The following is a 25,425-nucleotide window of genomic DNA, read 5'->3' as shown; positions in this document are numbered from 1 at the left end:
CCCAGGAGTACAGGTAGCGCTGGCCCGCCGGCCTGCCGGTGACGGCGGGGGTGAGTGGCCGCGCAGGCAGTCGGCCCCGGCCACTCCCTCTACCCAGGGCCATCGGGACCGAACCCTGTCGGATACGATTCCTCGAGGCCGGGGGGGGGGGGTTCTACCTCCTCTTCGTCTCTTCCGCCGAGCACCGATGACGGGCATCGAAAGAAAGCAAAGAAACACCGTCATCGGTCGCCCACTACACATGGGACTGCCAGCTCCGGTACCTCGAGGGATGACTCGACGCCCAGGAAGCGGCAGTGCCGGGAGGAGCGTTCCCCCTCGGTTGAAGAGGTGTCACTGCGTCAGTCCGCGGGTACTTCGATACCGTCTCCTGGACCCAAGCAGCTTCTGGCACTGACACCCACACCAGCCCCCCTGCCTTTCCCGACAGCGGGCCTCGACGAGTGCCTCCAAGCCACCCTTCCAGGGATCCTGGAAGGGCTGATGCGCCAGGCTCTGCCGGCACCGGGGGTGCTTGCGCCCCCGGCGCCGCTGATGGAGGCGCCGGTGTGCTCTGGCCCGATGCTGAGGCCTCCGACGCCGCTTGCGGCACCGGTGTTGATCGCCACGCAGGTGGAGTCCCCGTTGACGTCGATGGAGGGAGCTTCGTCCCCGCCGGCGCGGGAGTCCACTGCTCGATGCCATCATTGAGGACGTGGTTCCTCGCAGTCGAGACGGGCCCGGTTGAGGTCTGAGCTGAAAGAGCTCATGTCCGACACTGAGGAAGAGGAGGCCTCGTGGGGGGAGGAGGAGGAGGACCCCAGATATTTCTCCTCAGAGGAGTCTGTGGGCCTTCCCTCCGACCCCACTCCTTCACCGGAGAGGAAGCTCTCGTCCCCTGAGAGCCTCTCCTTTGCCTCCTTTGTCAGGGATATGTCTATTTGCATTCCCTTTCCCGTGGTCACTGTGGATGAGCCGAGGGCGGAGATGGCTCGAAGTCCTCGACTATCCATCACCACCTAGAGAGTCTTCCACGGTGCCGTTGCACAATGTCCTTAAGGAGACACTGCTTCGGAACTGGCTGAAGCCACTATCTAATCCCACCATCCCCAAGAAAGCGGAGTCCCAAAACAGGATCCACTCAGACCCAGAGTTGATGCGGGCTCAATTGCCTCATGACTCGGCGGTCGTGGACTCTGCTCTCAAGAGAGCACGGAGTTCGAAGGATACCGCCTTGGCACCCCCTGGGCGGGAGTCTCGCACTCTGGATTCGTTTGGGAGGAAGGCCTACCAATCGTCCATGCTCGTGACCCGCATCCAGTCATACCAGCTCTACACGAGCATTCACATGCGGAACAATGTGAGACAACTGGCGGACCTGGTCGACAAGCTCCCCCCGGAGCAGTCCAGGCCTTTTCAGGAGGTGGTCAGGCAGCTGAAGGCGTGCAGAAAGTTCCTGTCCAGGGGTATCTTTGACACCTGTGATGTGGCATCTCGAGCTGCGGCCCAAGGTATAGTGATGCGCAGACTCTCATGGCTGCGTGCCTCTGACCTGGACAACCGCACCCAGCAGCGACTGGCGGATGTCCCTTGCCGGGGGGATAAAATTTTCTGCGAGAAGGTCGAGCAGTTGGTGGACCAACTACACCAGCGGGAAACCGCTCTCGACAAGCTCTCCCACCGGGCGCCTTCAGCATCCACCTCTGCGGGTGGACGTTTTTCCCGGGCCCGGCAGGCTGCACCCTACGCCTACAGCAAGCGTAGGTACACCCAGCCGGCCCGAAGGTCTCCTCAGGCACAAGGACAGTTCCAGCGCGCTCGTTCCCGTCAACAGCGTGCGCCTAAGCAGCCCCCTGCGCCTCCACAGCAAAAGCAGGGGACGGGCTTTTGACTGAATCCATGGGAACATAGCCGCCATCAAAGTGTCCGTGCCGGATGGCCTGCCAGTCGTGGGGCGGTTGAAAGCTTTTCACCAAAGGTGGCCTCTTATAACCTCCGACCAGTGGGTTCTCCAAATAGTGCGGTGCGGATACACCCTGAATTTGGTCTCTACTCCACCAAATTGCCCACCGGGAGCCCAATCCTTCAGCTCCCACCACAAGCAGGTACTTGCAGAGGAACTCTCCGCCCTTCTCAGCGCCAATGCGGTCGAGCCCGTGCCACCCGGGCAGGAAGGGCAGGGATTCTATTCCAGGTACTTGCTTATGGAAAAGAAAATGGGGGGTGCGCCCCATCCTAGACCTGAGAGGCCTGAACAAATATCTGGTCAAAGAGAAGTTCAGGATACTTTCCTTGGGCACCCTTCTACCCATGATTCAGAAAGACGGATTGGCTATGTTCCCTGGATTTAAAGGACGCTTACACTCACATCCCGATACTGCCAGCTCACAGACAGTATCTCAGATTCCGTCTGGGGACACGGCATTATCAGTATTGTGTGCTGCCCTTTGGGCTCGCCTCTGCACCACGGGTGTTCACGAAGTATCTCGTGATGGTTGCGGCGTATCTATGCAAGCTGGGGGTGCACGTGTTCCCATATCTCGACGATTGGCTGGTCAAGAGCACCTCAGAGGCAGGAGCTCTTCGGTCCATGCAGTGCACTATTCACCTGGAGCTGCTGGGGTTTGTGATAAATTACCCGAAGTCCCATCTCCAGCCAGTCCAATCTCTGGAATTGATAGGAGCTCTGCTGAATTCTCAGACGGCTCAGGCCTTTCTTCCCGAATCAAGGGCGCAGAATCTTCTGTCCCTGGCTTCCCAGACCAGAGCGTCTCAGCAGGTCACAGCTCGGCAGAAGTTGAGACTCCTGGGTCATATGGCCTCCACAGTTCATGTGACTCCCATGGCTCGCCTTCACATAAGATCTGCTCAATGGACCCTAGCTTCCCAGTGGTGCCAAGCTACCGGGAATCTAGAAGATGTCATCCGCCTGTCTGCCAGTTGCCGCAATTCGCTGCACTGGTGGACCATTCGGACCAATTTGACCCTGGGACGTCCATTCCAAATTCCGTAGCCCACGAAGGTGCTGACAATGGATACATCTCGCCTGGGGTGGGGAGCTCATGTCGATGGGCTCCACACCCAGGGACTGTGGTCCCTCCAGGAACAAGATCTTCAGATCAACCTCCTGGAGCTCCGAGCGGTCTGGAACGCTCTGAAGGCCTTCAGAGATCGGCTGTCCTACCAAATCATCCAAATTCGGACAGACAATCAGGTTGCAATGTATTATATCAACAAGCAGGGAGGCACTGGATTTCGCCCCCCTGTTTCAGGAAGCCGTCAGGATGTGGCGTTGGGCTTGCCAGTTCGGCATGCTTCTCCAAGCCACATACCTGGCAGGTGTAAACAACAGTCTGGCCGACAGGCTGAGCAGAGTCATGCAACCGCACGAGTGGTCGCTCCATTCCAGAGTGGTATGCAAGATCTTCCGAGAGTGGGGCACCCCCTCGGTGGACCTTTTCGCCCCTCAGACCAACCACAAGCTGCCTCTGTTCTGTTCCAGACTACAGGCACACGGCAGACTGGCGTCGGATGCCTTTCTCCTCCATTGGGGGAACGGCCTCCTGTATGCTTATCCTCCCATACCTTTGGTGGGGAAGACCTTGCTGAAGCTCAAGCAAGACCACGGCACCATGATTCTGATAGCGCCTTTTTGGCCCCGTCAGATCTGGTTCCCTCTACTTCTGGAGTTGTCCTCCGAAGAACCGTGGAGATTGGAGTGTTTTCCGAATCTCATTTCGCAGAACGACGGAGCGCTTCTGCACCCCAACCTTCAGTCTCTGGCTCTCACGGCCTGGAGGTTGAGGGCGTAGACTTTGCTTCGTTGGGTCTGTCTGAGGGTGTCTCCTGCGTCTTGCTTGCCTCTAGAAAGGATTCCACTAAAAAGAGTTACTTTTTCAAGTGGAGGAGGTTTGTCGTTTGGTGTGAGAGCAAGGCCCTAGAACCTCGTTCTTCTCCTGCACAGAACCTGCTTGAATACCTTCTGCACTTATCAGAGTTTGGTCCCAAGACCAACTCAGTAAGGAATCACCTTAGTGCGATTAGTGCTTACCATCATCGTGTAGAGGGTAAAGCCATCTCTGGAGAGCCTTTAGTCGTTCGATTTATGAGAGGCTTGCTTTTGTCAAGGCCCCCTATCAAGCCTCCTGCAGTGTCATGGGATCTCAACGTCGTTCCCGCCCAGCTGATGAAACCTCCTTTTGAGCCACTGAATTCATGCCATCTGAAGTACCTGACCTGGAAGGTCATTTTCTTGGTGGCAGTTACTTCAGCTCGTAGTCAGTGAGCTTCAAGCCCTGGTAGCTCATGCTCCTTATACCAAATTTCATCATAACAGGGTAGTACTCCGCACTCACCCCAAGTTTCTGCCAAAGGAGTTCCATCTTAACCAGTCAATTGTCTTGCCAACATTCTTTCCCAGACCCCATACCCGCCCTGCTGAACGTCAGTTGCACACGTTGGACTGCAAGCGAGCGTTGGCCTTCTATCTGGAGCGGACACAGCCCCACAGACAGTCCGCCCAATTGTTTATTTCTTTCGACCCCAATAGGAAAGGGGTCGCTGTCAGGAAACGCACCATCTCCAATTGGCTAGCAGATTGCATTTCCTTCACTTACGCCCAGACTGGGCTGGCTCTTGAGGGTCATGTCACGGCTCATAGTGTTAGAGCCATGGCAGCGTCAGTGGCCCACTTGAAGTCAGCCACTATTGAAGAGATTTGCAAGGCTGCGACGTGGTCATCTGTCCACACATTCACATCACATTACTGCCTCCAGCAGGATACCTGACACGACAGTCGGTTCGGGCAGTCGGTGCTGCAGAATCTGTTTGGGGTTTGAATCCAACTCCACCCTCCAGGACCCGATTTTGTTCTGTTCAGGCTGCACTCTCAGTTAGTTGTTCTTCGTAGGTCAATTTCTGTTATGCCCTCGCCGTTGCAAGGTTCAATTGACCTGGGTTCTTGTTTTGAGTGAGCCTGAGAGCTAGGGATACCCCAGTCGTGAGAACAAGCAGCCTGCTTGTCCTCGGAGAAAGTGAATGATACATACCTGTAGCAGGTGTTCTCCGAGGACAGCAGGCTGATTGTTCTCACCTACCCTCCCTCCTCACCTTTGGAGTTGTGTTTTTCCTCATTCCTTTGCTTGTCATTCAACTGAGCGGGAACGGTCGCGCACGGGCGGGAAGACGGCCGCGCATGCGCGGTGGGCGTGCCCTGCGTGCGGGACCGCCCGCGAAGTTTTGTTCCGGTTGGTGGGGGCTGCCGTGGATGTCAACCCAGTCGTGAGAACAATCAGCCTGCTGTCCTCTGAGAACACCTGCTACAGGTATGTATCATTCGCTTTATTGCTTCTTTTCCTTGTCTAAAAACTCTTAGCATTGCTTAGATGTAGAGACCAGTGATGTAATGATTGTTTATATAGCTAATCATTGTGTTTATATAGCTAATCATTGTATATACCTTAATCATTGTAGAATTTAGCAGCTCTAATAAAGGTTTCATTTATCTAATATGAATCCAAAAGAATCCACGGTAATTATTGAGTAGTCTGTACAGTTTCATCCAGATGTAGGCTGTAAATCCATAGCAGTACACACACCTTAGTAAAAGACCCCTAATTTTTTTGGAGTTTGGTTTGATAACTTTCTTACAATAGAGAATCAAATTGCTACTATGGTAAAATCGTGTCTGCACCATGGTTTAGAATATACATTCATAACATCTGGATGAAACTGTACATGCTACTGTTACAAAGAACTGCAATATTCTAGCTGTGATGTATGGTGATCTTCTTCAGATGCAACAACTTCAGAGATTGCAATTTGTACAAAACAGCCACTCGTGATTACTGGGACTATTAGATGAAAATGGCCATCTAGTTTTATTTTCATTACACTGACTTACAGTAAAACAAATGATTGATTTTTAAATCTTACTTTTTGATTTATAAGATATTGCACAACTTAGTCACGTTTGTTTTATGCTAAAATGCATGAGTCTATCCTGAATCATCATCTTTGCTTATCACAGGTGGCATTACTCTAGCTGCCACACTTTGGGGCTCATTTTCGAAAGAGAAAAACGTCCAAAAGGTGTCACAAAGCACCATTTGGACAGATTTCTTCTCAAAACGTCCACATTGGTATTTTCGAAACCTGTTTTGCAAACGTCATTTCATCTGCAGTCCTTTCAAATCACATGGGAGCGTGTTAGTGTTTCGAAGGCAGGATTAGGGCGTGCCTAACACTTGAACATTTTACAACCATGATGGAACAAAACCAAAATATCTAGGGTGAAAATTTCAACGTTTTGGTCTAGACCTGTTTTTCTAACAAGACACAATGAGGTGACCAGATGACCACTGGAGGGATTCAGGGATAACCCCTCCCATCACCCCAAACAAGGTTGCCAGGTCGCAAAAAACTTTCCAGCCCAATCTCTAGCCAAAAGAAGCCCAAAAGGAGCCCACAGTTAATATTCATGAGGAATCGTGAATAATCATGAAAAATCATGAATATTCATGAGGAAATCATGAATATTAATGAGGAATTTGAGAATATATGTACAGTGGGGGAAATAAGTATTTGATCCCTTGCTGATTTTGTAAGTTTGCCCACTGACAAAGACATGAGCAGCCCATAATTGAAGGGTAGGTTATTGGTAACAGTGAGAGATAGCACATCACAAATTAAATCCGGAAAATCACATTGTGGAAAGTATATGAATTTATTTGCATTCTGCAGAGGGAAATAAGTATTTAATCCCTCTGGCAAACAAGACCTAATACTTGGTGGCAAAACCCTTGTTGGCAAGCACAGCGGTCAGACGTCTTCTGTAGTTGATGATGAGGTTTGCACACATGTCAGGAGGAATTTTGGTCCACTCCTCTTTGCAGATCATCTCTAAATCATTAAGAGTTCTGGGCTGTCGCTTGGCAACTCGCAGCTTCAGCTCCCTCCATAAGTTTTCAATGGGATTAAGGTCTGGTGACTGGCTAGGCCACTCCATGACCCTAATGTGCTTCTTCCTGAGCCACTCCTTTGTTGCCTTGGCTGTATGTTTTGGGTCATTGTCGTGCTGGAAGACCCAGCCATGACCCATTTTTAAGGCCCTGGCGGAGGGAAGGAGGTTGTCACTCAGAATTGAACGGTACATGGCCCCATCCATTCTCCCATTGATGCGGTGAAGTAGTCCTGTGCCCTTAGCAGAGAAACACCCCCAAAACATAACATTTCCACCTCCATGCTTGACAGTGGGGACGGTGTTCTTTGGGTCATAGGCAGCATTTCTCTTCCTCCAAACACGGCGAGTTGAGTTCATGCCAAAGAGCTCAATTTTTGTCTCATCTGACCACAGCACCTTCTCCCAATCACTCTCGGCATCATCCAGGTGTTCACTGGCAAACTTCAGACGGGCCGTCACATGTGCCTTCCGGAGCAGGGGGACCTTGCGGGCACTGCAGGATTGCACAGAGGCAGGCCCAGGAACAGGGTACACACTGAGGCCTGCCACAATCTTACTGTTCCTGGAACTGCCCTGGTGTTCCTGCTGATGGCCAGGAATAGGAACAGAAACAGTAGCAGGAACACCAAGGCATGCCCAGAGGTCCAGGAACAGGACCATCACCGTCCATCTCCAAGGCAGGAACAGGCACAGGAACACTGAAACAGAAAGAGAAAAAGAAACAGATTAGGATGGAACAGTTATAACTACACTGAGACAGATGAAAATGGAACTGTCTCACCCAATGGTCAGTCAGGCTACCCACACCCACCCCCTCCGAGCACAGTACTCACCGGGCTTTTACGGCCTGGAAACTCCGCTGCAGGAAGGTGCACAATCGTCATCGTCGGGTATCGCGTCATTCTCCTCCTCGGCCTGGCTTGTAGTCGCATAGATATCAGACGTGAATAAACTCAGCATCCGATCTGTAGGAACAAACTCCTTGCAGCATATGCCTTTGTGCCCCATATAGCTATGAATACGCAACAAGGCTTCCAGAGTGCCTTGTCGCATCATGTTTCTCAGTTTGGTCTTGATAAGATTCATCTGAGAAAAGGTTCTTTCCACAGCTGCATTGCTGAAAGGCAAAGCCAACATAGATAGGGCAAAATTCCCCAGCAGGAGGAAGTCATGATCTCCTGTAGCATCTGTGTGATTTGCTACAGTCACCCAAAACTGCTCGATCTCATTGTCACTGTGGATTGGCCATAACACACTGCTGATCCGCAGCCACTGTTGCTCCAGATCTCCAATACGACCTTTATACAGAGGTAGAAATGACAACTTCGACAGCTGTGGTTTCAGGGCTCCAAGGACAATAGATGGAGAAAGATCTGACAGAGACTCTAGCAGGTGGACGTTTGACGGTAGCCTCTGACGCATTTCCCTCAGAAGTTCAAATAGGTAATTTCTACAGCGTTCTTTAATGTGTTCTACAGATGCGGGCTCAATTCCAGAGTCATGCAGCGCCAACTGGAATTCGATACCAAGTTCATCGCTGCCAGCGGTAGATGCTTAGACCTGTCTTCCAAATCATACATGAGAGTTGCGCCCCACGATGTGAATGTGGTCGGTCTCACAAGCCGCAGCAGCATGGTGCGATACAATGTCATTAGCTCATCGAGCAAACGGACAGGGCTCGCTTTATCAGACTGAAACAGCTTGTTCACTCGGTTGACTTCCTGCAGTATGGGCCTCAAAAATATCAAGTACAGCTTGTTTTGTGGTGTGTTGTAAATCTGGTAGAGCTGGTCGGCGGTGTAGCAGCGTGCCTCATCCTTCGCTATCTGAAAGTGAAGCTTCAGTTCATCATATTGATCAAGCACACGCTGAACACAAGCAGCTATGGACAGCCAGCGAGTGTCTGACAACTTCAGGATCTTTAGTGGTTCTTGACCAACATTAATGCACTGATATATCTGTTTGTATTTTTGCTGGTGAACAGTACTATGGCAGAACCAGTTATAGGTCTCAGCAACCATGAATTCAATGTTCCTTGGCATCACTATCAGCGCAAGCAAAGAACTCAGCTGAATTGAATGGCAAATACACTTTATGTGTACAATGTTGGGGCACACTTCACGGAACCGTGTTATTACTGAATTATTTCTTCCACACATGGTACTACAGCCATCAGTTGCTAAGCCGATGCATTTGCCTATTTAAAGATGATTTGATTGAAGAAAATTGGTTATGGCATTGAATATTCCTTCTGCAGTACCAGTCTCAAGGGCTAATATTCCTAGAAATGCAGTGGTAATACACTTCAAGGAACTGCTGTAGTAGTGCACCATCACACACAGCTGCTTCTCCAGGCCGATATCTGTGCTTTCATCGATGATCAAGGAATAAGATGTGTCATTTGTGCACAGGTCCGAAATCAATTCTTGGTGGACTGCAGGGCCAAGGACATTCTTGATCAGTGCAGAACATTTCGTGCGGTGTATAGCTATGTCTTTGCCCGAAATCTTCTTCATAACCTCGCCTAGGTGATCGATCGTTGCGATACTGGAATGGCACGCAACGTGTGCCGCCAACGTCAGCTCCGCTGTCTTGGTCGATTTGTCGATAGTGATAGACTGGCAGCCCATATCAAATAATGACCTAGCACTTGAAAATGGCGCTGCATTCCTCTTATGTTTGGCTGTATTGGCATGGTTCACTAAATCATGATGATGTGCACGTATCTCAGCTTTGCAAAAACGACAATATGCTTTGTTGTCGTCTCATGGCACACTCCTTATCCAGTCTTTTAAGAGTGCCTCTTTCTCCTAGCTCTTGCAGTATTTCTTGATATAAGATGCCCACTTTCCCATTATAATATGAATATGAACGGTTGGGAAGTAGAAAACTATCAGCAGGGAGTGGGGACTGTCTTTTTGTCTATGGTCTACAGCTCTGCGTATGCCTTGTAGCGCTATAAAAATAAAAAAAGGGAAGTGCGTTTTACAATATAGCAGCAGCACTGCAAATAGCAATCCACAATTTATGTATGGCCGTCCATGATGATTTGGCTGGTTTAATAGGGAGGGGGGCACCTAGGTAGCATGTGGATTTTTTTTTAAAATCAGTTTTACTGTCCCTTTTATCAAGAGAAAACAAGAAAATCCACATGGTACCTAGGTGTCCCCCCCCCCACCCTATTAAACCAGCCAAATCATCATGGACGGACGGACGCACATAAATTGGCACAGCACACGGCACTACCCAAGTTGCAAAGGACTAAAATACAAAATTATCATGTCTGTTCACTGTCCCTTTTATCAGGAGAAAACAAGAAAATTGTTTTCTCCTGATCAAAGGGACAGTAAAACAGATTTAAAAAATCCACATGGTACCTAGGTGTCCCCCCCACCCTATTAAACCAGCCAAATCATCATGGACGGACGCACATAAATTGGCACAGCACGCGGCACTACCCAAGTTGCAAAGGACTAAAATACAAAATTATCATGTCTGCTCACTGTCCCTTTTATCAGGAGAAAACAAGAAAATTGTTTTCTCCTGATAAAAGGGACAGTAAAACAGATAAAAAAAAAACCCACATGGTACCTAGGTGTCCCCCCTATTAAACCAGCCTATTTCTAAAAGAAACTTTAAGTTCAATACTTACAGTTAGTAGCTGGCTGGAATGGATGGTGCTCTTCTCGGGTCCACAGGCTCTCTCTCTCCACGAGGCTCCCTCTGCTGCAGTGCTGCTGCAGCTGCTGCTCTCCTCCTGTTCTCCTGCTCTGCTGCTCTGACTCTCCTCTCTCTTCTTCCGGGGTCGGGTAGTCGCTGGGGAGTCCTCCTGTCCTGGTGATCTCCTCTCTTCCGGGTCAGGTGGTGACTGTCGACGCTCTCTCTCCTCTCTCCACGTGGACCACGTGAAGCGGCTCTCTGTCGCTCTGCTGCTCTCAGTCTCTTCCGGGATCGGGAACAAGTCGCAGTGAATTTCTGGCAAGTTGCCAGCGCATAAGAAGGGCCAGATTGGGCTGCTGATTGGCGGTTGCCGTGGCAGCACGGCGAAAGCCAGCCAATCGGCGGCAGCAAAAACCGCCCAATCACGCGCCGCCACGACCGCTCAAACCGCCCAATCACGCAAACCCGCAGGGAATGGGAAATCCCCGCAGCCGCGTCCAAAAAGCCGCCCAATTGGGTGGGAATTCCGCAACCCTGGCATCTTTGACCCCAAAACTGTGAATAGTAATGAAGTGTTTGGTGCAGGTGGACCCAGGCCCATGTCTCTTCCTACCTGTTACACTTGTGGTGGAAACTATGATCCTTCCAAAACTCACCAGAAACCTACTGTACCCACATATAGGTGTCCCCTTCACCCTTAAGGGCTAGTTTAGGGTATACAGTTGGGGGTAGTAGGCTTTAGAGGGCTCAGCAGATAAGATGGCGCAATGGTGAGATGTGTACCTGGGAGCATTTATGTGAACTTCACTGCATTTGCCTTCTAGGGTGTTTCATTAAATGCTGGCCCCTCCTACATCCAATGACTTGATTTTGTGTGTTTTTAACTTGTGTGGGCTTTTTTTTTTTTTTCCAAAATGGCCTAAAAAGGTAAATGCAGAAAGCACAAAACCTTGTTCAAAACTGTATTTTTGAAAAAAGGTAGACATTATTCTTTTTTCAAAACTGGGTATAGTTCCTATTCGGATTAGGTATGTTTAGCACAAAATGTCCAAAAAGATGCACGATTGAAAATGCCCCTCCACTATGTGAATTTGGTCTCAACGAGATCCAGAACATTTTTGTATGTTGGCCTGAAATTGTGGAATTCCTCTACCACTTGTGTAAAAAAGCAAATTAGAGATCTTTATTTTAACAAACACTGGAAAGCAATGCCTTCTCTGTTTAATTTTATTTATTTTAATAGTATCTTTTTTTTTTCCTACTACCGTGATTTGTATATTGAGGTTTTATGTTGTAAAATGTCTTCCATTACGTCTGTAGGATCAGTCCACACAAATGAGTTGTGATCATCTGCTAGCAAGTGGAGACAGAACTCTGAGTTGTGCCTCATAAGCTCCTGTACTTAGCAACCAAGCCAGTATTCTCTGTCTCTAGCAGGCGGGATAGCAGCTCTTGTGCGTTGTGGTGACTTCTTTGTGGCCTCCTGTCCTGCTTGCAGGTTCAGTTGAGTTTGGGGTTGAGAATATCCTGTGCCTCAGATGTAAACCTAGTGGTCTAGGTCTCTCCCTTCTCCCTCGTTGCCACTTTCTATGTCTTTAGCTCGGTCTTCCCTTCTCTTTTTCTCCAGTCTTTATCTTTATTTTTGGAAAGCATAAACAGACTTCACATCTACACGTTCCACTCCACTCATTATTTTATAGACCTCTATCATATCTCCCCTCAGCTGCCTTCTCTCCAAGCTGAAGAGCCCTAGCTGCTTTAGCCTTTCCTCATAGGGAAGTCGTCCCATCCCCTTTATCATTTTTGTCGCCCTTCTCTGCACCTTTTATAATTCTACTATATCTTTTTTGAGATACGGCGGCCAGAATTGAACACAATATTCGAGGTGCGGTCGCACCATGGAGCGATACAAAGGCATTATAACATCCTAATTTTTGTTTTCCATTCCTTTCCTAATAATACCTAACATTCTATTTGCTTTCTTAGCCGCAGCAGCACACTGAGCAGAAGGTTTCAACGTATCATCAACGATGACACCTAGATCCCTTTCTTGGTCCGTGACTCCTAACGTGGAACCTTGCATGACATAGCTATAATTCGAGTTCCTCTTTTCCACATGCATTAGTTTGCACTTGCTCACATTAAGCATCATCTGCCATTTAGACACCCAGTCTCCCAGTCTCGTAAGGTCCTCTTGTAATTTTTCACAATCCTCCCGCGATTTAACGACTTTGAGCGTCAGCTAAGGGTATTGCCTTGGTCATTTCGGCATGACGCTGGCAATGGTTGAGGCATTGGACCGCTGATGTGGCATCCAAATCTCATCTGGCAAAGTTGTCTTTTGGGGGGAAGCTACTCTTTTTGGTACAGATTTGGAGAAGATTGTTAAAGACCTGGGAGATTCCAAGGTCCTGCGGCTACCTGAGGAAAAGCCTAAGCCTCATCTCTGGGTGGCTACGTCTCATTTTCAAGAAGCACAGAGGTATATACCAGGGAAGTCTAGTGCTTCCGCTCAAAAACCTAGCTTTCCTCAGACTCAGTCTTCCTTTTAAGAAGGCAGAAAGCCCTTTTTTGCTTCCTCAAGAACCTCTCCCTTTTTGCAGCCCTCGCAATGACAGGGTTGAAGTTCACTCCTTGTATGTAGACATAGGTGGGCGTCTTTCCCACTTTCACAAGGAGTGGACCACCATTACTGCAGAGTAGTAGTAGTAGTCCTCAATATCATTCGCCGTGGCTACAAGCTAGAATTTTCAAAGCCTCTCGCAGATCTTTTCATGCTGTCTCCTTGCAGCAGCTCTGCAACGAGTCAGGCAGTTTTCACTACCTTGGCCTCTTTTAGGCAACTGGGGGCCATTCAGGCCATTTCTCCATCAGAGGAGCATGGGTCGATATTCCATCTATTTTGTCATTCCAAAGAAAGAAGACTCTTTTAGCCGGGTTCTGGAATTCAGAGGGGTGAACAAGTTTTTCAGAGTGCTGCACTTCCACATGGAGACTTTTCATTCTGTCATAGCCTGATCCATTGGACCTCAAGGAAACTTATTTTCATATCCCAGCTTGGCCTCCTCACAGGAAATTTCTCCAGTTTGCTATCCTGGGAGATCATTTTCAATTCAAGGTCATATCTTTTGGCTTCATCACTGCACCTTGCCCATTTTCAAAAGTTATGGTGGTGGTGTTAGCCTTTCTTTGTACATCCTTACCTGAACAATTGGCTAATTTGGGCGCCTTCTTATCAAGAGAGCCTTTGCAGTACACAGAAAGTCCTGTCTCTTCTTTCTAAGCTGGGTTAGGTGGTGAATTACAGCAAGAGTCATCTCACTCCCACCCAGACCCTGGAGTTCTGGGAGTGTGCTTCAGTACCCAGGTAGGGAAGGTTTTGCTGCCTCAGCATTGTCCGCTCATGCTGAAACAGCTAATTCTCAGGCTTCTCTCTTCCCTGCCCATGCGTGTGGGATTATGCTCAGGTTTTTGGTTCTGTGGCGGCAACTTTGGATGTTCTGCTTTGGGCAATGTTCCACATGCAGCCCCTACAGTTGTCCCTGTTGAGCCTGTTATCTCCGGTCTCTGGGACTTATGACCAGCTGGTGCCATGGACGCCTCATGCCAGGCAGAGTCTAACTTGGTGTTATCTCCTTGCACAGTCTCAGGCAGGGTTACCCTTACATATTCTCCCTGTTGGTGTGTTTTCACCTCTGATGCCAGCCTCTTTAGATGGGGAGCTCATTATCTCCACCACTCTGCTTAGGGCTGCTGGTGGAAAGTGTAGGCTTTCTGATCCATCAAGAGATTGGAACTTCTAGCTGTCCGGAAATCTCTACTAGCCTTTGCGCTTCTTCTTTGTGGGAGGCCGGTGCACTTACTCTTGGACAATGCCACAGCTGTGTCTTACATCAATAGACAAGGAGGAACAAAGAGTGTATCTCTAGCCCAGGAGGTGCGTTGTCTTTTTTAGTGGGCAAAATTGAACATTTCGATGATTTCAGTGTCTCACATAGTGGGTTCACTGGACTTGAAAGCGGATTTCCTCAGCAGAGTGTCTCTGGACATAGGGGAATGACAACTGTCAAAGACTGCATTTTGCCTTATTTCCCTTATTGGGGCCTTCCAGTTCTGGACCTCAGGGTATCCAGACACATTGTGCAAGTACACAGATTCTACAGCCGCTTCAGGGAGAAAGACTTCTTAGGAATGGATGCACTAGTACAGCCTTGGCTGTTGGACGGCCTCCTTTATATGGTCTTTTGTGGGAAGGATGTTGCATAGGATTGTGCGTCATCCTGGGAAGGTTGTTCTTGTATCTCTGCACTGGCCCAGATGTTCTTGGTATGCGGACCTCATCGATCTATTACATTTCTTTGAAAGGGAGAACAAACATTTGGATAAAAGTGAGCCGGTTGATATTGTGTATCTGGATTTTCAAAAGGCGTTTGACAAAGTACCTCAAGAAAGACTCCAAATGATATTGGAGAGTCATGGGATAATGTAGTGTCCTATTGTGGATTAAAAACTGGTTAAAAAATAGAAAACAGAGAAAGGTAGATAGTGGGGTTCCCCAGAGGTCTGTGCTGGGACTACTGCTTTTTAACTTATTTATAGATGACCTAGAGATAGGAGTGAGGTAATTAAATTTGCTGTTGACATGAAATTATTCAAAGTTGTTAAATTGCAAGAGGATTGTGAAAAATTACAAGAGGACCTTACGAGACTGGGAGACTGGACATCTAAATTGTAGATGATGTTTGTTTCAACACTTTTATTAAGATCCAACTGACACAGTGCAAACAATTACACCATTTGCAAGAAGTACAAACATGAGCTTGAAATAAGTTCACACCCTCCAATACTAGTCAACACTCAATGGGATTTTTTACATATACAGGACACTCAAGAATAATTCAGAATAAAATTGGTCGAATAGTCCTGAAAACAAAGGACTTTATTATTCTGATATTTCAGGTGCTTGCCTCCACGCAGCAATTGTAAAATTTGCAGCTTATGAGCATCATTAAGCACTTTAAGGATTGTCACTCTAGGGCGAGTTTCATCCGCCCTTCGCAGCCCCAGGCTGTGTGCTCTCTCTATACGGAGCTCCCCCACCAACTCCGGTAACTCCGCTGCCTCCGGTAGCCATTTTTCAAGAAAACTTCTGAGGTCTCTCTCTCCCAGGGACTCCGGTAGACCTACCAACCTGAGGTTGTTCCGTCTTGCACGGTTCTCAGTATCTTCTAACCGTTCCTCCAGCTCAGTAACTCGCTTTAGCAGTGCTGGAGTATCGCCAGACAGCTTCTGCACCGTGTCTTCAACACTGCTGACTCGCTGCTGTACCTCCCGCAGGTCTGTCACAATGGTAGCATATCTCTCCTCCATGCTGTTTAGCTTATCCAATATTTTTTAAAATTTGTCATCGACCGATAATTCCACTGCCTCCGACACTTCTCGTATGATCTCTGCTGCCCATTGCGAGCTCGGAGTCTGAGACGGCGGTTGGCTCTTATCCATTTTAGCCTCCGCTCCGCGCCCTTTCTCTCGGCTCTCTTTTTTCATCATCTTGGACGCCATACCTCTCAATTTCTCTCCTATTGTATGACTCGTTCTCCATGCTATGTTGTAACAGCTAGCAAATTGCTTTTCGGGGGAATATCAGCTGATTCTAATCAATGGCTCTTTCGGGCGCTTCAGAGCAGTGAGATCAGGCGTCCTCACTCCTCCATAGCCCAACCAGAAGTCCTGCAGATGACGTTTAATGTAAGCATGTGCAAAGTGATGCATGTGGGAAAGAGGAACTCAAATTATAGTTACGTAATTCAGGGTTCCACATTTGGAGTTGCCGACCAGGAAAGGTATCTAGGCGTCATCGTTGATGATACGTTAAAACCCTCTGCTCAGTGTGCAGCGGCGGCTAAGAAAACAAATAGAATGTTAGGTATTATTAGGAAAGGAATGGAAAGCAAAAATGAGGACGTTACAATACCTTTGTATCGTTCCATGGTGCGACCGCACCTTGAATATTGTGTTCAGTTCTGGACACCGCATCTCAAAAAAGATATATTGGAATTAGAAAAGGTACGGATAAGGGTGACAAAAATTATAACTGGGATGGGAGGACTTACCTATGAGGAAAGGCTAAAGTGACTAGGGCTCTAGTACTTACAGAGGATCTCCCCTGCTTTGGTCTTATGGCCTGGCTTTTGAGAGGGCATGGTTGAGGAAGAAGTGTTACGCAAATGATGTTATTACTACCTTGCCACAAGCTCAAAAGCGGTCCACTTCTTATGCTAGAATGTGGAGAACTTTTAAGAGCGGGTCTGTACAGAATGGTGTTTCTCCATTTTGTGCTTCCTTGTCTCAAATTCAAAAAAGGCTTGGCTCTCAATTTGCTCAATGTTCAGGTAGCAGCGTTGGCGTGTCATGGAGCCATGATACAGAATGCCTCATTGGCTGCTCACCCTGATATAATGCGATTCCACAAGGGAGTCGCTAATCTGCATTCCCCTCTCCGCAGTATTTGTCCTCAGTGGAGTCTTCAAGTAGTTCTTAAGGCTTTTCAGTCAGCCGCCTTTAAGCCCCTTTGTTCTGCAACTATCATCTTACTTTAAAGGCAGTATTTCTAGTTGCCATTTCGTCGGCACAGAGAGTTTCAGAGCTTCAAGCTGTCTTGCATGGATCCCTTTCTCTGCTTTTCTGACTCTGGAGTTTCCATACAGACAGTTCCATCCTCTGTCCTTTTTGCTGAAGATTGTTTCTCCTTTTCATGTCAATCAGACTGTGTTTCTTCCTTCTTTTTCCATGGTGGTCTATTTTGCAGAATTCTCTTCCCTGCGACTGTTGGATGTGAAGCGCGTGCTTATGCACTATCTTACAGCTACCAATGATTTCAGATGGTCTGATCATCTTTTTGTCCTCTTTGCGGGACCCCAGAAGGGATTGCCAGCCTCCAAAGTGATAGTGGTTTGATGGCTTAAGGAGGCTATTTCCCATGCACATGAAGGCTCATTCCACCAGGTCTTTAGCAACTTCTTTGGCAGAGTCTAGGGCAGTTTCTTTGGCAGAGTTCTGTTGGTCAACGACATGGTTGTCTTCTCATTCCTTTGTTTAGCATTACCATTTGGATGTGTCTGCTTGAGCAGATGCTTCCTTCGGGGCCGTGGTTCTCACTGCAGGGATATCACAGTCCCTCCTCTCTTAAAGATTGCTTTTGTATATCCCATTTCTCTGGACTGATCCTTGAGATGTAATTGAAGGAAAAATTTGTTAATTACCTGATAATTTTCTTTCATTTAGTCCCAAAGGTTCAGTCCAGAGCCTGCCGTTCTGTGATGTTTCAATTTTTCCAGGTTCTATGTTATTTGGGATGTTTGTATTGTTCTGTTTCCATTACTTCTAAGGCATGAGTTTTGCCCTTTGTTTCATAGTACATTTGCTATGGAGCGATTTCTCTGGAAGTCAGTCTCTTTCAGTGCTTTGTTATTGAATACTGGCTTGGTTGGTAAGTGCAGGAGCTTATGAGACACAACTCATTAGAGTTCTCTATCTCCACCTGCTGGCAGATGGTCACAACCAATTTGTCTGGACTGATCCTTTGGGACTAAAGGAAAGAAAATTATCAGATAATTAATTTTTCCTTTTAAGCCATTTTTTGGATGAGTGGTCTATGTTAAATATTCTGTACCCATGGAGTTTTTAAAAGATGTGTGTACTTGCACTTTTATATAAGGAGAAAGTATTCATGGACACTTGCAGCTACTAGTTCTGGTGAAAACAGCACATGTATGTTTGGAAATATAGTACTTGCATTGTTGTAGTAACCACCTTAACCCCCCCTCCCTGCTGAACTTGGGTAAAAGGGGTGACTTTGAAAATTTTTCTTTATGAGGATTTTGTTGTTAAAATGAGGTCATTATTTGTGATATTCAGTAATGTTTACATTCTTTTTAGAACTTACTCTACCATTGGAACCTGATCCTTTGCTAATATGGTTTGAATTTGTTCTGTAGCAAGGGTGGGCTACCTCAGTCTTCGAGGGCCACAGCCCAGTCGGTATTTCAGAATTTCCCCAATGAATATATGTGAGATTTATTTGCATACACTCTATCTCATGCATATTCATTAGGGAAATCCTGAAACCCAAATGACCGAGTTTGCCCACCCCTGTTCTGTAACATAAATTTTTGTATTTCATAGAAAGACCAAGAAAACACTAATACTGACAAATCTCACAGCCATCTTCCTTTTATCTTCCTGAATGGTAGCCATATACTCCCGAATTCTATAAAAAGCGCTAAAAATAATGTACGTATATTTGGGCATGCACCCAATTTGTGCATTCAGTTTAATTGAATAATGAGCCAATTAGAGCTGATTGAGATGTTAAGCAATTATTGGTGCTAATTGAATTTAATTAAACATTTTGTGTGGATTGGTTCCTACACAACCCTACTTTGAATAGGCTGTGTTGGCATTACTGCACTGGCAGGGGGGTGGGTGTTAGGCACAGGGATTTACACCAGGGTTTCGTTGGTATAAATGGTCATGCCTAAATGTAGTCGCGGTTCCCAGTGCTAAGCACTATTCTATAAGCGGCGCCTACCTTTAAGTGTCATTCATAGAATAGCGCTTAGTGCATTTTTTTTTAGGTGCCATTTATATAGCATCCAGTCCATAACACTTTTTGTTTTCATTTATAAAGCCTTCTATTACTTGTCTGGTTTGGTGCTGTATTTTTGAGATAGAAAATCTGGCAGTAGTGTTTTGTAATCAATCTCAAGCTTAATTTTTAATTCTTCTCCCTTACCCGAACCACCATGGTTGAATTCTTTCTCTGTTTCTGAGAGACAGAGTGCTGTCTGTCCTTAAACAGCCAGCAGGTACCACTTTTGAGCAGTTGCTAGGACTCCCTCTCAGGGGTGTGAATTCTGCTTCTGTAGTATCCCATAACCCTGCTGATGAGAGAAGTAGGATCTTATCAAACCATGGCCTGGTATGAATAAGCTATTGATAATTTGCTGGATAGGTAAGTAAGTGCCTGTGCTGTCTTGTTGCAAAAATAACATTTTGTTTGCTTTGCTTGTTGCTTTGTTTGTTTGTTTTTTTCTTTTAAAAATATCAAAATTTTTGCCTTTAGGGTATACCCAAGCACAGTGTTTCCCAACTCTAGTCCTGGAGTAATCCTTGCCAGTCAAGTTTTCAGGATATCCACAATGAAAATTCATAAACTTGATTTGCATACACTTCCTCCATATATGCAAATCTCTTTTATGCATATTCATTGTGGATATCCTGAAAACCTGACTGGCAATGGGGAGGTACTCCAGGATCGAATTTGGGAAACACTGCCCTAGCATACAGTACATGCTACTGTTAAGAAAAATTTATTTTGTTTCCAGAATGTTCACAATGAGGTGTCTGAGTTGAGCACTCCCAGGAGACTGCCACTGTTGTCCAGAAAAGCTGCCACCTCTGCTTCAAAGTCTTGCAAATCAACAAAGAATAAACAAAGCCATCCTGGGGGAATTCAGAGGTAAGGAGAGAATTGCTATCTGTTGCCACCATAGGGAAGCTGAGCTAATTGTGCTGTAGGTCAGGGCCATCTTTATCCTAGGAAAAGAAGTGCAGGAACTTGCTTTAAATTAGGCAAGGATGACAAGAGGACTGCCTATTTGTAAATAAGTTATGGGAAATGGTGTAAGCTACCTCCCTATTTCTGTTAGGGACAGGGAAGAGAACAAGAGGCTCGTTGATGCTTCAGAGTTAAAAAGGAGCTTGGCATTCATTTCTATATAAAACACAGGGAGGGAAGTTGGAGAGGCTGTGAGTCCATACCGGCCCATGAGGCTGAAGAACAAAAAAAAAATGTGGAAAAGAATGAAGCAGGTTTTTTCACATTCATACTTAAAAGGCAGTTACATATCTAAGCTTACCTTAGCGTATGCAGCAGGTGAATCCAAGAACTGGTGGGTTGTGTCCATCTACCAGCAGGTGGAGATAGAGATTACAAAGCTGAAGGCAGTGATACCAGACTGCCAGCTCCTCCTTCACCTCAGTACATCTCTATTTCCAGCAGGTGGTGGACAGCGCTTCAGCAGCTCCTGAATTTGTCTGTTGGGGATACTCCTGGTGGGCCAGTTGAGTTTAGGGGTGTCTGGCTGGTGGTGCTGACTTTGGGGGCATACTCGGTCTTCTGGGTCCCTGCTTCACCCTTTCCCCCCTTGCCTCCCGGTCTTTAGAGCTCTTGCCTTCCTCACCAGTTAAAAAAAAAAAAACAAGAGAGCTCCTTTACCTTCATTTGGTGTTTAAAAAGCAAAACAAAAACAGAAGAAACAGAAAGTTTCTGACAGGACCGGGCAGTATAGGGTTTCGCTGTGTTAGTGTTGTGTTTTCAGTCTGTGTGCTGGTTAAGCAGCAGGCTGCTGTGTCTGTGGGACTCTGCTTCTCCTCCGGAGACACCTGCTGTTTGGTGAGTTCCTGCCTTTCTCTTTTCGGCGTGCGGGTACCGTGCTTTAATGTGGGCGACGCTGGCATTTGAAAGCTGTTCCCGCTGCGGTAGCTGATGCTCCGCAGCGGAACTGTGTGTGGTAGCGTGTTTGAATGCTGGGGAGGGAAGTGCTGAAGTTCCCCTTACCTGAGTAGCCTTTTCCCACGCTAAAATGGCGGGAACGCGCGCCCTTTTGCTGGTGCAGCCATCTCTTTTCTCCTGATATCAGCTCTGATCCTTTCCCGCCCTGCGGACTTGATGTGGGCAGGGGGGAGGGGCGGCTTCTCCTAAAGGACCTTGTGTTCCATTAGAGACTGCTGGTACAGGGGATTCCCCTTTATTTTCTCCAGCCTTTGGTTTCCTTTACCAAAATCACTGTTAAGTTAGAAACTGTTTGCATGTAGCTGGAGCTGTGGCACAAATTCTTCTCAAACTGCCCCCACTATACAAGGGAAGAACAGAACTACTTTTAGCTGTTTCTGTATTGTCTGAGCAGGATCTCCTCTGCTCTGGGACCCTTAATTTGAACCTTTCTTCTTTAGAGAGCTTGGCCTCAGTAGCCCTTTTCGTGATTGGGGGAGGTTTTATGCCCATCTCGGGCAGATGGGTTCTAGAGGGCTATGTTTTCCAGAAGGAATCTGATGGTCCTGTGATGTGCCTTATTTTTTTTTCCCAGGATGCACGTCAGTGACTGGGGGCTTCTCTGGGGCAGGGGATTTCTGACACCCCCCCCCCCCCCCCCCCCCCCCCACCCCCCAGCTCATTCTGCTGCTCTGTATGCCTATATGTTGCAGAAGTCTGGTAGGGGAGCTAACAGTTCCTTTTTTTAGTTCAGCCTTTGGAGTTTTCTGGCTTGTTCCCTGTCTCAGTCTCGTCGGATGGACCCTGCCCCGAAGAGGGGATGTTTTCTCTCCAGCTCAGCAGTAGGGTATATTTCTCCCCTGTCTTCCTCTATTCAGAGGGAATCTTTTCAGGGCAGTCCCTTTCTGCTCAAAGGCAGCAAGAATCACCTGAACTGGAAAGCCATGTTTGCCTAAGTGGGTGCATTGATGGCAGTAGGCTTGAGTAGGCCTGACTGTGGTGAGTAAAGATTTTCTTATAGTTCCTGCTTTGGCTAAAGGCTGTTCCAGGTGTGGGAAACAGTGAACAGCATCGGAGCAGGGCTCCTTGTATGTTGGGCCTCTGAAAGGGCCTATTTAGTATTTTTATTTACAGACTTTTCTGTCCCCTCAGTTTTTCTCTGAGGGCAGTTGCTTGAACAGCTTGGAAGTTTCCCTCCTTCCTTTGTGAAACCCTTTTTATGCTGGCAGTACAGGCTTTGCCTATGAGCACACCACCCTGAGTGTGCCTGATCTCTGATCTTGGAAGCTCAGCAGGGTTGGGCCTGGCTGGTTTCTACTTGGATGGGAGACTGCCTGGGAATACCAGGTGTAGTAGGTTTTCTTTTTTTTTTTTTTTCTGCACCTTTTGCTCCTTTACAAGTGGGAGTTTCTAGGCTTAGTGCCTTTGGCTCCACCTTTCTGTGGGAAATGTTACATATTGTTCTCCGAAGACAAGCAGGCTAATATTCTCACATATGGTTATCGGCCCGGAGGACTTTCTAGCAAAGTCTTCTTGAAAATTGAAAAATGTCACTCGCCGCGCGGGCGGATGCACTGCGAATGCGTGTGTCCCTTTTCCCGCCCGCCGCGAGGACACATTCCTCAGTTTTTTCTTCTCCGCGTCAAGAGGTGCCACGGTGAGAATTTCTTGTCGTGTTCCTGAGCCCTGAGGTGAAGAATTTAAAGAAAAGTATCCTTTTTTTTAGTTTATCTTAGTTCTTTTCGTTTCTTAAGTTTTCTTTATTTTTAGTCTGCGATTTTATTTAAATTGCTCGTTCGGTTTTTTTCTTTTTTTGTGTCCCCTTGTTTGACGACACAATCGCGTGTTTTGATTTGGCAGGGGCTATTTTTCCCATTTTGTCAACCAAGACGCCCAGCGGCTTTAAGCCTTGTGCCCGCTGCCATCGGGCCATCTCCAGCACTGACCCACACTCGTGGTGTTTACAGTGCCTTGGGCCGGATCACCGCTCGGAGGGCTGCAAATTGTGTCTCGCGATGAAAAAGCGGACACTGCTCTCTCAAGATGCCCAAAGGGAGAAGATTTTTGGGCCCGGTGCCTCAGCGTCGTCCAAGTCGGCGCGGTCCAAGTCGGCGCCGGTGAAGTCGGTGCCATAGAAGACGATGTCGTCGAAGTCATCGAGGTCGACGTCGAAGGAAGCGTCGGCACCCGGAGAGCGGGGACAGGCTGCCATACGATCGATGCACGCTGGGAGCAGTGATGCATCGAGTGGGTCTCCACCCACCTTGGCGCCTCCTGCTTTGCAGACCCCCCGGGACCGCCCTGCATCGGACCCAGCCCCGAAGAGGCGTGTGGATTCCACGTCCTCTTCTCCGGTGCCAAGGAGTCTCGACGACGGGCATCGGGCGAAGGCCAAGAGGCACCGTCGACGTTCTCCTTCACGTCATGGCACCGAGAGCTCTGGGTCATCGATACATTTGGTACCCGAGAAGCGTCGGTGCCGAGAGGATCGCTCTCCCTCTATTACTGAGGTACCGGCGCGTGGGTCCCTTGGCAGCCGAGTCCCCACTCCGCAACTTCAGCAGACTTCGCCTCCACTGTCTCAACCGACCCCCTAGCATCTTCCGGCAGCAACTCTCGATAAGCGTATGCAGGCCTTTTTTCATGGAAATGATGCAGCAGTGGCAATCGGCACCGGTGTCGATGGGTTCAGAGATGCCGGGGGTATCGGTGTTGCCGGAAGCTCATGCGTCAGGCCTTCAGCCCATGGTGAGGTCTGTTTCACCGGTGCCGGTGTCATTGACATCCCGGCTCGGCTCACCGGAGACATCGGTGCAGGAAGCTTCACCGGAATCTCAGGGACCGTCGACTTCTCGACATCATCATCTAGGTCGTCAGGCCTCTTCGTCGAGGCGGGCTCAGATTCGGGCAGCTCTGTCTGAGCTTTTAGCCCCATCTGATAATACCTCATCAGATGATGATGAAATGCGTGGGGAGTTCTCTGGTGAGGATTCTCAAGGCATCCCATCTGATTCTACTCCCTCGCCCCAAAGACAGCTTTCTCCTCCCGAGAGTTTGTCTTTTTCCTCTTTTGTTCGGGAGATGTCTGAGGCCATCCCCTTCCCTGTGGAAATTGTGGACGAGCCCAGCGCCAAAATGCTTGAAGTTTTGGACTATCCATCTCCACCTACATCTTCTGCCACAGTTCCTTTCCATGAGACACTCAAGGAACTGATGTTGAGGAACTGGGAGAAGCCTTTTTCTTGCCCAACCGTTCCCAAGAAAGTTGAGTCTCAGTACCGGATTCACGGGGAACCCAGTCTCATGCGGGCTCGTTGTCCCATGATTCAGCGGTGGTGGATTCCGCTCTCAGAAGAGCCAAAAGTTCTAGGAACTTCTCCTCGGCGCCCCCGGGGCGGGAGTATAGGAGTCTGGACTCTTTTGGGAGGAAGGCGTATCAGGCTGGTCTGCTCACGGCCAAAATCCAATCATACCAGCTCTACACGAGTATTCATTTACGGAACTCTTTGAGGCAACTTGAGAGTTTGGTAGACGCGCACCCATAGGAGAAAGCCGAACCCTTTCGCCAAGTGGTCAGGCAGCAGAAGGCGTGTCGCAAGTTCCTGTCCAGGGGCGTTTTTGACACTTGTGATGTGGTATCCTGATTTTCTGCCCAAGGTATAGCGATGCACAGACTCTCATGGCTGCGTGCCTCTAACCTGGAGGAACGAACTCAGCAGAAAATAGCAGATATCCCGTGCCGGGGGGATCACCTTTTTGGAGAGAAGGTTGAGGAGATGATTGATCATCTCTACCAGCGTGATAACGCTATGGATTCTCTCTCCCGCCGGGCGCCTTCTGCCTCCACTTCCACCTCTAGGAAGTTTTTTAAGGGAAAGAGAAGTGCTCCTTACGCTTCTAGGAGCCGTAAGTACACTTCTTATTCCCGTCAGCCGGGTCAGGCTCGACCCCAGCCCACTCGCTCTCATCAGCAGCGTGCACCGAAGCAGGCCCCTGCAGCTCCCCAGCAAAAACCAGGGACGGGTTTTTGACTGGCTCCAGCAGAGCATAGTCGACATCAAAGTGCCTGTGCCGGACGATCTACAGGTCAGGGGGAGGTTAACATTTTTTCACCAAAGGTGGCCTCTCTTAACCTCTGATCGGTGGGTTCTTCAAATAGTCCGGTCCGGGTACACTCTCAATCTGATTTCCGAACCTCCAAATTGCCCACCAGGAGCTCAGTCCTTCAGCTCATACCACAAGCAGGTACTTGCAGAGGAACTCTCCGCCC

The 25,425-nt window shown here is 48.1% G+C and overlaps 1 protein-coding gene across 2 annotated transcripts in view; it reads left to right on the top strand.

The window, feature by feature from the left end:
- RNF168 (ring finger protein 168) overlaps window positions 1-25,425 on the top strand; it is a 331,361-nt gene that overhangs the window by 226,817 nt on the left and 79,119 nt on the right. For both annotated transcript variants that reach the window (XM_030216565.1, XM_030216564.1), the window contains one exon: window positions 19,987-20,120. In XM_030216565.1, coding sequence (XP_030072425.1) covers window positions 19,987-20,120 — 134 coding nt within the window. The remainder of the gene's footprint in view (window positions 1-19,986; window positions 20,121-25,425) is intronic.

Source organism: Microcaecilia unicolor, chromosome 10 (assembly GCF_901765095.1).
Source record: "Microcaecilia unicolor chromosome 10, aMicUni1.1, whole genome shotgun sequence".
NCBI lineage: Eukaryota > Metazoa > Chordata > Amphibia > Gymnophiona > Siphonopidae > Microcaecilia > Microcaecilia unicolor.
Note: the sequence above shows the minus strand (reverse complement) of the source record. Positions and strands in the feature narration are given on the sequence as shown.